General features: G+C 40.8%; 1 protein-coding gene across 2 annotated transcripts in view; it reads right to left on the bottom strand.

Annotated features, from left to right (window-relative positions):
• UNC80 (unc-80 homolog, NALCN activator) overlaps positions 1-12608 on the bottom strand; it is a 195195-nt gene that overhangs the window by 27169 nt on the left and 155418 nt on the right. For both annotated transcript variants that reach the window (XM_019553643.1, XM_019553642.1), the window contains exons 52-54: positions 7174-7374; positions 4491-4614; positions 1680-1805 (exon numbers count right to left, since the gene is read on the bottom strand). In XM_019553643.1, coding sequence (XP_019409188.1) covers positions 1680-1805; positions 4491-4614; positions 7174-7374 — 451 coding nt within the window. The remainder of the gene's footprint in view (positions 1-1679; positions 1806-4490; positions 4615-7173; positions 7375-12608) is intronic.

The following is a 12608-nucleotide window of genomic DNA, read 5'->3' as shown; positions in this document are numbered from 1 at the left end:
TCATTTATACTGTTGTAATTCCAGTTGAATCCCCCTGGAGTGTGTGTGCTGTTTATTCCATTTTGATCCTGATATAAACAAGATTAGCATGTGGCCCAAACTACCTAAAAAAAAAGAGCAGAGAAAGTTACAGGAGCTACCCATTTATTAAATGTGGAGGTTATTCCACTTTTCCCTGGGCTCCAAGTCCCTAACTTTATGGTGACCTTCTTTCCTGTAAACGAATAAAATGCACACTTAGTTGCATCTCAGCAGTTATTCCAGCCTGGAAAAAATGTCCTTTCACCATGAACAGATTCTTCTCCATGTCGGAAGTAATAGTGGTGAAAGGAACTACTGTTAGGCAATGAGTGAGTGTTCAAAGCTTGAATAGAGCCTTTAAACAGTTGACTACTTAGATACAAGCTGAAAATGAACTTTAGAAACACTTCAATATGCAAATGTGGGCTGGAGATCCCAAGAGAAGAGGTTTCCTTATGGGACTGTCAGCTTTAGATTCTGTTGGAAATACTAGAGGAATGACTTTTCTGGTGATAGTGTGGCATTTCCAGTTTTGATCCTATTTGAAACCCATGAAAAGCACATGAAAAAGGGGATAAAGCATGTGAAAACTCCCCATTAAAAACCCTAAAATTAACAGTTCATTTGGAGTCTGGATTTAAATCTGAACAAAGATTTGAGGTGGAGCTAGCTGAGGGTCATTTTTTATGTTTATTGGAAGTGATCTCTCATTATGGAAAGAAGCATGCAGTGTCTCTGCACCAATCAGTGTCGATGTTCATCTCCAGGATGAGCTCTCCTGGTTCATTCTAACAGAACAGTGCAGTCTTTTGATCTCTTGGCCCAGTAACTTTCTTTCCCATGCTCTGAAAGACCTGTTCAAGTGCTCAACTGGATGATGGATGTGCTGCTCATTGGTTAATTAAAAACAGAAATACAGATTAAGGATAGGAAACTTGCACTTTCATTCTGCCCCATGGTTGCTCTTTGTCACCTTTGGCTTTGTGCCAAGGAGATATAAAGGAGATGTAGGCAGAAAGAGTCCATATGCACCTGGGACGGCTGCCTTCAAACTCATTTAAAAAATCTACAGTTGTCCAAAATAGTAAATATAAGGTGCTACTCTGAAAAGGAATATACTTATGAAATTCCTCCCATTGAGGTCACCATGCATTCACTGTTCTGGATAATCAAGAATGATAGTTGGTAAGCAGTTTACAGGTCAAACATCTATTGGTATCTGAGCTTTTTTCTCTTCTCTGTTTGTGCAAACAGTACCAGTTAGCACTGGCTTAAAATAGGACCAAACTCATGCTCAGTAAAGTCCAGGCACCCCAGGGAGTTTGGTGAGGCTGCATGGGTGTGACCTAAGAAAGGATTTTTCTCATCATTTACAATCTTGAGAAGACTCCTAAAATGCTGTGCTGGATCTGCAGCAAGTGCAAATCAACATAGCTCCATTGACTTCAATGGGGTTTGGCTGACTGACACCAACTCCAGATCTAGTCCATTGTTGAGATCTGAACTCAGTCCTGATGTTCCAAATCCCTACAGTTCGGGGAGAGGTTACATTTTGTTCCACAGTTTTTGCCCAGCTTTCGCAGAAAAAAAAGAGCACCTATGAATTGGTGTCTCAACCACAAGCTAAACAGGCCTGATAACAGGCAAGGCAGGCACACCTGTATTTGCAATGCTACAAGCCGGACAACAGCTGTGCTGAAGGGCAGAGGTGGCGAGAGATAAGGGCTGAGATGAAGAAGGGGTAATCCATCAGCAACACTGGAAGGTCCTACCACTCCCATCACCTGCAATACAAACAGAGCACATCACCAGTACTGACTACTGCAGTTCCATCCATGCCATACCCTCCAACCTCTATGAAAGAGAAACAGGTACATTTCAGACAGCATGAGACTGGGGTGCTCTTCAAGAAAGAGTATCCCATAATGCCTTGCACTAGCTAGGGCCAGTGAGGAGAAGGGGTGGTTCTATCAGGGAAGGAAGGGGAGGAGAGGGAACTTCTACAGGGGAAGCCAGGAGGATGGACAAAGTGCATAGGGAAACTGGTACATCTATTAATGTACCCAGTAGCAGGCCTGAATGACCAGCACTCGACTGGGAGAATAGATAGAGTTGGAGGGTATGCCATGTAGCTAGTGTATAAAAAAAATGTAATAAAAGCAGGAGGTTTGTATTTAACTTCTAATCCTTGTTCTTCTCTTCCTAACTTCTTGGAAAAATAATGTCCTGAGTCTGATCCAATCCAAGTTTTGTACAATGTTCAGTGTCCCCTCAGGCACAGCAAGTTGTAAGGTACTAAAAGTTAAATGGGGGAGGAGAAGATGGGGGGAGATCAATATTCAATCCCAGAGTTAGACTTTAAAAAGTCAGACTTACATTTAGAGGAAAAAGCCTCCTGTTTTCACTGAAAGATTTTCCCATTTTCCTGGCCACTGCTTTTGTTTGTTTTGTTTTTTTGTGGGTTGCTACTAAAAGAGTTTCATAGGGCACATCTACACAAGACACTTACTGCGCAGTAGCCTAATAACACCGCACAGTAGTGTGCCAGTCAAAGCCTATGCTAATAAGCTACAGCACAGTGTTATTAGACTACACAGTAATGGTCACAAAAATACCATGTGCTGGTGCTACTGCACAGTAACTGTACTTACTGTGAATTTAGTTAGTAATTCATTAAGGAAATACTAAACTAAATGCATCGTAACTACTGTGCATTAATGAAGGTGTAGACGTGTCCACAGAGAGCTTGTCTGCACAAGGGAGCAACTGTGAAGCATACTAGGATGTGGTTTCATAGTACACTAGCTACTCCATGCTAACTCACACTTACTGCATGATAAGTGTCCACACAGGAAGTCAACAGGGAATAGTCAATGTGCTATGCATTCATACTATTAAATTAGTTTGTAGGAACCTCCCTGTATAGACAAGGTCTGAGCAGTCTGAAGCCTCACAGTTTCAACACTGTCCATCAAACAGCTATTGATCAATTATTGTTATCATGACAACACAGAAGTCACTTGGACCCCAGCAACCAATTGGAGTTCCCATACCATTGTGTTGTGTATGAATGCTGTACAAAGACAGAGAGAAATATTGATGAATGTCAACAGAACTTTCTAATTAGAAATGGGATTACTTTTTAAGCTTTTTGGAATAATCAGCATCATCAGCTTTCTTTTCCAAAGCCCTGAAAATAGCATCTAAACAATTTCATTTTTTATAATAAAATAGTTTTTAATAAAAGTGCTACTGCAATATTTGTACTTTTTGTACTACAAGTTAATTGGTTCACAATCCCATAGCTCCTTTGGCTTCAAGGTGAGCATCTGGCACTCTGTCCCTTCGTATTATGATCTCAAAAGCAAGTTCATACTTAGCTGTTTGCTGTCATTACTGAATAATCATACAAGCTGAGTTCTGCCTGTACAGGTTTCCCTCACTTTATGCAGCGTCTGTATGTGCAAATTCGCTCTTTTGTGATGACCTGTTTTATACCAAAAATTTGTTATACGCAAGGTAAATTCACTCTTATGTGATCAGTGTGGCAGAAGCCCACAGTCAGCTGCTTTGTGTGGTGCATTGTGGGAGTGACATGCACCAAAATATAGTCTCGTGTGTGGAACTGTGCTCCTCGCTCGTTGTCTGTGACACGTGTTTCTGTAGTCACCATCCCCATTATGTTAGTGCCCTGTGCTTGTGTGTACTGTCTGCTGTTGGTGAGTACCAAAATTGTCTTGTAAAAGTGGTAGAAATGGGTGTGGGAGTCAGTACAGTCGAGGTCTTGAAATGTATCCCTATTTGTTACATTGTAAAGTGGGTTCCCTTTATGCAAATTTGAGTTATGTCCCATTTTCTAGGAACGCATGTACAGCATAAAGTGAGGGAAACCTGTACTGTCTCTCTAGTCGCATTCATACAGGAGTTACAACTACTTAGATTCAAGGCACACATCAACAATATATTCTATTGGTTAAGGATGGGATCTGAACATTGTACAATGGAAACCTGCACTAAATCAAACCAGGGACATTGCAAATGTCAGAGTGAATCCACTTGTGTAAATCTTTTAATTAGCCAAGTAATTGACAAAATGATAGCTTCCTCCACAGCAGGAGACCCTCTCACTGTCCCCAGGCCCACTCTCCCCTCTACCAGGTGTGTGCAGGCTCCACCACCCCACTCTCCAACTTGCAGCCCTCAACTCTCAGCGCATCATGCAGAGGGAGATTTTCAAAGTGGTGTGTGGGAAGTAACATAAATAAATCGACTGACCATAGTTATCGGTCCCTGTATCTTCCCATGCACCACTTTGAAAATGTACCTCACTGTCTCTAGTGGCACCTACAAAGTCACAGGGTGGGGGATAAGTGACAGGAAAAGGGATCAACTGCAATCTTCAGTCCAGAGAAGTCAACAGAAGAATGAAGTTTAGCAAAGTTTCATAAGATTGCCACTTGGCTACTCACCAGATTGACACAGACATTGATCAGTGACCTAAGGTGAGGCAGGAAGGATATGATTGGCTGCCTCTGAAGTGTCAAACAAACCCCTTCAATCAAATTGCTGGCAGGCTCCCACTCAACCTGTCGCCTGGAATACAACAGTAGGTGCTGTTAGCTGGTTGACTCCCTTCACCAGACACTCCGAAACAAGGAGACTGATACATGGTGACTCCAACAAGGAACGGGTAAGACAGCAACGACGTCCAAGATGACAACAACAAAGTGTGTTACAGGGGAAGACTTTTACCCCTGCTGTTCAAAAAGCACAGAGCACACCAAGAGTTAGAGAGGCAGTTGAGAACTCAGCAGAGGCATTCCTGCCTCGCTGGACTGGTGACACGCAACCCGTCACAAACAACAACAGAGAAAAAGAGAGAGGACGGATGGATGGGGCTTCACTGCCTGACTTGGCCTCTTTAAAAGAGGTCTTGAGGGTGAAGCTGAGGAAATCCAATAGACAGCCATCTCAGATGAACCTGCAGAATGAGACAGAGCTGACTGTTTTATGTTTCGGGAAGCTGCACTGCACTTCTGTGGTAGAGAGACTCATTCCACTCTGGCTCAATCACCGGTTCCCTAGTGCAGACATGACCATGCAAACTTGAGTGGAGTGCATCCTGTACTTACGGTGACACCCGCTCCAATTACAGCTCAGCCTAGTCTCATAGATTAATGACTCCCAGTGGGAGTGAGTCCAGAGCACAAACCAGCCCAGTATTACAGACTTAACCTTCACCATCCCTGTCAGCACAGCTGGGTCGCTCCCTTCCAGCATCAGTATCTTTCATATCTAAAAGGTCTCCACTCTCTAAAAGGCCTCAATCTTTAAAGCAATTCCAGTTCCTGTAAAGGATGGCATACCAAAAGCCCTAGAGATGCAAGTCTTATTTTATCTGCCAGCAGATACAACACAGGTTGCATTAAAGTGCTTTCCCCACTTCCAATCTCACAGAGCTTCTGCTTTGGGCAAGAAACTTCCCAGGTCTCTGTGGTGCCTCACAGTAACCTAGATGCTGGGGAGAAGAGCGAGGCAGGCATGTACTTGCTAGGGGGCTTAGTGCTCTACTCTTCTATTAGTCGCACTCCACAACAAACTCTCTAGAAGGCTTCTTAGCACAAGGAGTGCCTGATACCATAACAGAGACAGTACCTGGACACAGGTCCCCTGCCTGCTGTTCTCAATCAGTTATGCCCAAGAACCCCAAATGCTTGCACCTTTACATATGCCATACTCATAACAAGCCCCAGATTTTGAGTTAGGCACCTGGGGAGACTGAAAACCTAGAGATGTCAAATGAGTTCCAGTGTTTCAAGTAGGCAGCTCCTTAAAGAGTCAGTGCTTGTGCTGGATCCCTATTTGCAACCCTGCTCAACACTTAGTAGTTTCCTGGAGCTGGTTCGTGCATTTGGATCATTGGCTCAGTAGCCTCTGTACCTGGTTTATAAGAAAGAGCAAAAATGGCTAGGTGGCTTTGTGGAGGTGCAGGTGATGTTACATGGACAATACAACAGGGGTTCCAGGAGATGAGCAACCTGTGAACAGGTTAAAAAAAGAGGAAGGTTTTTAGAAATTGTCTGGAAGATTCTTTGGGACTGAGGTGAAGAAAATGTGATCCAAAAAAGGCAGGGCAGATACAGTAACGAGAAGCGCCAACAAGAAAGGGGAGCAGGAAAACTGTTCCCCCCTACAGGCTACCTGACTCTTAGTTGTTTTAATGAAGGGGAATGCAGCTGGAGGCAAAAGGAGGAAGGGGCAGGAGGAAGAGACTGTTTCCCCATGATTCACCCCATCTCAGTTCAGTGTGTGAATTTCAGTCCCCAAACCCTTCAGTCTTTGGCCTCCCAGCTGAGACTGACAATAGGGTTAGCAACTAAAGCCAGCTGTCCTGAAGGTTTCTGCAATATGGAAATTTTCCATAGAGAAGTGCACTGAGACCACCAAATCCTTTCACATGGGCCACCAAAAAGCCAGAAGATGGGTATTTTTATACCACCGATATGTACTGGTTGGTCACCTGTCAGTGACTCAGAGACTAAGAAATCCCATACTTAAATACTATTCCATGAAGCCTCCTTCCCCTTCCCACATTACTTCATTGGTTGTCACCACCTGAAGGAGATTCATTTGCTCAGCTCATGTCTTCTACATTCAGGAGCACTTGGATGTAATCATCATTCCAAACTATTTTTATTCTTTTCACAGAGCATTTCAATATTTGTATCATAGTAATGCACTGTATAAATACCCTTACCAATAATTTGACTTTATTTTTTAAAACGACAAAACACTAAATTAGGAGAGATCATGAAATTCTTTATAGCCTGAAGACTTTGGGGGAGAGGGAAAAGTTTGATCTCCTTGAATTTGATTTGTAATTCTTAATGAAATATGCATTTCCTCTATTGCAGACTGGAAGCTGGCACCCGAAAAACATGACATACACGTACACCAACAGGAGAATTTTTTTTTTGCTGGGATTCAATACAGGTAAAATGCAGGTAAAATGACATACCGTTACTTGGTATGCAGGTAAAATGACATACCATTACTTGGTATGCAGGTAAAATGCAGGTAAAATGACATACCATTACTTCAAGGCGTGCAACATCAGAAACGGACCCAAAGGTTTCCGTTATACCTGCTCACCTCAAAGTAGGCATCTTGTGAATTTTATTGAACATACGATCCAGTCTCTTTAAGATGAGGATAAGGGCAGGTCTCACGGCCTCAGCTGTCCAATCTGTGATGGGCAGCATCTCCATGATGTAGCGCCGGAGCCCACGGCTTTCCATCGTCTGGGTGTCATAAGGTGCCAGCTTCAGAAGGGAATGTGCAATTTCTGCCAACCTAAAATTATGGCTCATTAAGAGGGAAATCAGATATTCTACAACATAAACTTGTCTGTAGACCACAATTACAAACTGCATGGTAGAGGAATCACTAGCCTTTTAATAGAAGGACATCTGCTCTAATAGTACTGCTATTTACATTCTCATGTTAAATCAGAAGAAATTCCAAGTCCAGTAAGAGACTTTTGACGGGATCAGAATGTGTGTACATAGGTATATGGTGTATAGTGAATACATCAGCATGTATATACTTATGTGGATGCTAAACCGGTAAATTGTACCAAAAGGCACATTAGGAAGCACTGCTTTACATTATTAAAATCATCATGGCACAGTATCTTTTTCAGCTATTAATAGTGTGAGCATCAGCAGTTTCAGAGAAGGGTTTCTGGTAACAGGCAGCAATCATTTAAAATATGTCATTAACCTTGAGTAGCTTCTCTTTGTCTTTTTTATAATGTTACCAGATCAATACCAGGGATTTTTAGTCTCTGTGCACAACTTTTTCACATTTAATTGTTAAAAACAGCATGCGCTTCCCACTGGTGTATATATATATATAGCTTGTGCTGTTTATGGGTATTTCTCGTTACATTCTTCATTTTGCTTCTCCCAGTTGCTTCATTTTTTTCCTTTTTCCTTTTTTTTTTTTTTTGGTTCACACTGAGAGTTTTCTAGATCAACTTTCTAAGGCCTGGCAGCATTCAACTTCTACATAGAATATGGGAAATGGTTAATCAGACACTTGAAGACTTCCTGTGATGTTTTTCACTGAATAAAAAAATGAAAGAGTCCCGGCTCTGTGTGGCACCCACAGCTGGGAGCCCTGCGTGGCATGTCAGGAGGTGCAATTGTCTGGATCATGCATTAGATCCAATTGCCTGCATGTGTAGAGGGAGACATAGTCAAGGGGGGAAGCTTCTTCTGAAACACCTTCCATTAATGGATAATGTATGACTTCAAGCATGCGAATTTATACACGTTTTAATATATTTTTAATTAATTTAATCTGTGTTTGGGGATGATCTCATCATCCATATAAATACCAGCTCTTTATAGAATCCCAAGAGAATCTTGACCTTAGTGACATCTTGTGTCAGTGCTCTGACACAGGTTAATTGTAAAGAGTGTAAAAAAAGTGTTTCCTTTTAGCTCTCATACAGCTCTGATGTCACATTAAAACATTAACTTTTTTTAAACGTCACAGCATATGAATGATTTTTTCATTACTATGTAAGTCAAAACACAAGAACAAAGTCTCCACCACTATTATACAATGATGAGCAAAAATGTTCTTCTGGTTTACAAAGTGTGGAAGTTCTTTATGTACTATGGTGCTTTCTGAAGCTCTGAAAATCACTTTACCCCACAAGTTATACAGTGAGGGCTCAGCCCACGAGCCTTTATATTTGCCAGTAGCTGTGAGAAGACCTAATTGTTTTGGTAAAGACAAGCAAGACCAGGTCCCAAGGTTTTTTTTTAATCTGGTTACGTTAGTTACTCTTTCTTCTGTTCCAAATAAGGTCATATTCTTTTTATTTCATATCTTATTTGATAACTATGAAATCTTCTGCTCCTACTTGCTAACACAACAAAACAGTAAATAGGATAAAAATACCATTTCCCTTAGCAGTGATGATGTCAGTACCTAAAAGTACTTTTCTGTCATTGTTGTAAACATCTAGTTAGTTGAATCCATATCTCTTTATAGCTGTGAGTTGTTTGGGGGAGGGGGAGGAAGAAGGGTTAATTACATTTTTGAATTAGAGAAAGAATTTTTCCATTCCTTTCCCATAACAGTCTAAAAAGATCTGAATGGAAACATCCCAGGCCTCAAAAGGAAATCCTCAAAATAATTACTATAGATGTCTGCAAAAACGAGAACAACCTACCACTTGATTTCAAGCTAACTATAGATGAGACAATATTTTTTCCAGTTAGTCAGTCATTTCTAGCACTGTAGCTGAACTGGCATTTTTCTGAAGTAGTAAGAAAGTCAGATCACCTAGAACCAGCTTGTATATTGACTTCAGAAATTCAGTTCCTCCATACCATTATAACTTTTTATCTCGTAAGTACTTCCACCTTGGAAAACATACAAAAATGTCTACCAGCAGATCTACCATTTACTCCCCTATGATCTTATTTCATTATTCATCATTCAGCATAAAAGTATTTTCCCATAACATTCACTGATAACACACATCAAGTCATCTATGAAGCAACAAGTAAATTCTCCAAAGTTCAGTGACCTCAACACATACAACCCTATGGAAATAAAGTTTTCATATTACTGTGAAACAGCAGTAGTTCCAGATTGCATAAACTAAGGCTCTTCATGATTTCCAAATCATTCACAAATATTAAGAGGCTAAACATGGACATTAACATAATCCTGGGGGGGGCGGGGAAGGAATCCCAACAAAACCTTATTTTATTCTGCGAGCTCAGTTCATCCATTGGATATGTGTTTCTGATTCCCACTGAAGAGAAACTCAATTTGCCCACCTGAGGACAGAATCTAGCCTATATCCAGGTCACCCTTTTCTATACAAAGGTAAAATTCTCATCTCAGATACACGCTACTAAAGGTCAGAGAATTAGAACTACAACTAAATGAGGCAGGCAGTACAAATAATTATTTCCCATTTTTTAAATTCCCTAGTGCTTGCTTTCCAAGGGAAATGTATTATCATGATTAACCCAGATATACATCTGCATCTATATCAATTGGTTTGCATTCATGGACTAAGTGACAGTTACATGCACCTGCAGTAAGTCATCACCTAAATAGTAAATGTATATTGTCATTAAAATGGTATTCAGTTCATAGAAACATAAGAAACAGAGGAATTGTGAGCATTTGCTAAACAATAAATCTAAATTATTATTACAGAAAGCCAAGTTTCCAAATTAGTTAATTTTCATCCAAAAATTTCCATATATGGCAGAAGGTGTCACAGAATCTTTTGGATTGCATTTCCAGTCTTGCTGTAGCTCCTAATTCATTCACCAGAGATGCAAGACATCCATAAAAAGAGGAGATGAGCCATCTACAGATTCCTCTTTTTGTAGGGCGGGTTGGGCAAAATGTGGCCCATGGGCCAGCTGTGGCCTGCCAGGTTATTCTATCTGGCCCACGGGGCCCCTAAAAAATTTAGAAAATTAATATTTATCTGCCTCTGGCTGCCTGACGTGGTCCTCAATGGCTTGCCAAAACTCAGTAAGTGGCCCTCCACCTGAAATAATTGCCCACCCCTGTTGTAGGGGAATAGAGTGGGCCTAATGGCTCTCTGTCATTTGTGACCCCTCAATCTCAATCGTAGAGGGAATTCCTGGATGAAAGTCTATGTGGCTGGGCCCTTGTGATAATTGACTGCCTGAACTACCTGTTGAAACTGTAGGCATCCTGGGACAATTCAGAGCAGCCTTAAGGCTGCTATACTTACATGAGTCTAGGGTAGCTCTAGAATTGGAAGAGAGTAAAACTGGCTTTAAAAGCATCTTTGGTCTACTCCCCATTTACTTTGGCCCTATACTGAATAATATTTGACTAGTCCAGAGAATTTGACTTATTAATGTTTAGTTGCTATGAATTCAAGGAACAACCCCACAGCTTCCAGTTGTACCTTTTGAAAGGCTTCAAGTGCCCAAGTTACTGATGAAATCTATGTTGAAACTGACCCATATTAGTCCTGGTTTTCATTGCATGATAGAACATAATAACATAACGAGTACAATATTATTACTTGCATACTTTAGGGGATCTCAAATCAATTGCCATTCTTTTGAAGGCAGCTAAACAGAGTACCTCAAACCAAAGAAATATTTGTGTCAGGTAGGTTTTTCCTGTCCTCTCCTCTTGCCTTCCTTGTCTATGTTGCAAACTCAAAATCAGGAAGATAGCCCAGTGGTGAGATACACTGAGTTTTACCTCTGTCAGAAAAGTTTAAATTTGGAACTGACTTTCAAGCCCTGAAGATTCCTTAACTTTCCTTCTTTTTTTTTTAATATCAAGAAACATAACATTAACAGTCTTGCATCTCATGTCTTTTGAAACACCAGCAGCCTGAGAAGCGAATTTCCAAATTTCCCTAGTAAAGGAGCAAACAACTGAAAAATAAATAGACTCAGTTCTTGTTTACCCTGCTGAGTGTGTATTAATTTATATTTGTGCAGAGTGGGTATCACAGGATTCCTGAAAATACAACAGTTTTGCACCAACTTTGTTGTTGGTAGGCAAAGGAAATAATTATACGAAGTGCAGGGGTGGTACAGAGTCAGGCCTAATGTGCTTAGCACTGACTAATCCAGGTTTCTCTCTGGTAAGCAATCAAAAGAAAGTGCTGTCCAGTCTATCACATGCCAAAAGGCTGAGCGATGCTTCATGTTCAGTAAACAAACTGAGAGTCTGAGTTGATGCTATAAGTTGACTATATGTGACGTCGTCAATAAACAGAGAGGAAATCAGACATGGTCTACAGAACTCCTGATTCAATTTCTGCAGGGCTCAGCCAGCAAGATGACAGTAAATCTTAGATAAGGAAGGAGTTTAGGTTTATAATGTAGCAAAACCCCCAGTTTTTCTTTTTTTAAAATTTATTTTAAGGTGCATTCCCTCCCCTTCCCCAACCATTTCTGACTTTTTCTCTCCCTCTCTATTCCTGATAGACAAGTATAAGTGAGCTCAGACTTAGGATAAGCTTTAACATTTTTATTTTGGTAGCAAGTTTTTGGTTTTGGATATTCACTATTTTATATTGTGTAATTATTAGGTTTGTATTGATTTTTACTGTTCTATATTGTATTATTATCATTTTTGTGTAGATTTTTATTGTTTCATATGAATATTGTATGGTTTAGGCCTGTATTTGTAAATGAACCAAAGTCATCTCAAGTTTCCATTTTATGTGTCAAGTCTCCATCTTGTGTCCTCTGCCCGGGCATCCCCTGTGTCGCAACCGTATGAGTCACGTATCCCTCCCATGTAAATTGGCTCCCGAAAGAATGAACATGATTGGGAATGACTGAAATACAATGGTAGCAGTCCTCTACTGAATGGCCTGTAATGACTGGGCTGGCACCTTGCATTGATTCATCCAGGAACCACAGACCTCACCCAGTAACAGAGACAAGAACCCAGCATTTGAAAGACAAAAGACCCTGCAGAACCAGCAACTCTACCATTGTACCTCACCATTACAGACACTCAAAACTGCACATCCCTGCAAG

The sequence above is a fragment of the Crocodylus porosus genome, unplaced genomic scaffold (genome assembly GCF_001723895.1).
Source record: "Crocodylus porosus isolate Cpor-Errol unplaced genomic scaffold, CroPor_comp1, whole genome shotgun sequence".
Classification (NCBI taxonomy): Eukaryota; Metazoa; Chordata; order Crocodylia; family Crocodylidae; genus Crocodylus; species Crocodylus porosus.
The sequence above is the reverse complement of the archived record's forward strand: the minus strand, read 5'-3'. Positions and strand labels throughout refer to the sequence as shown.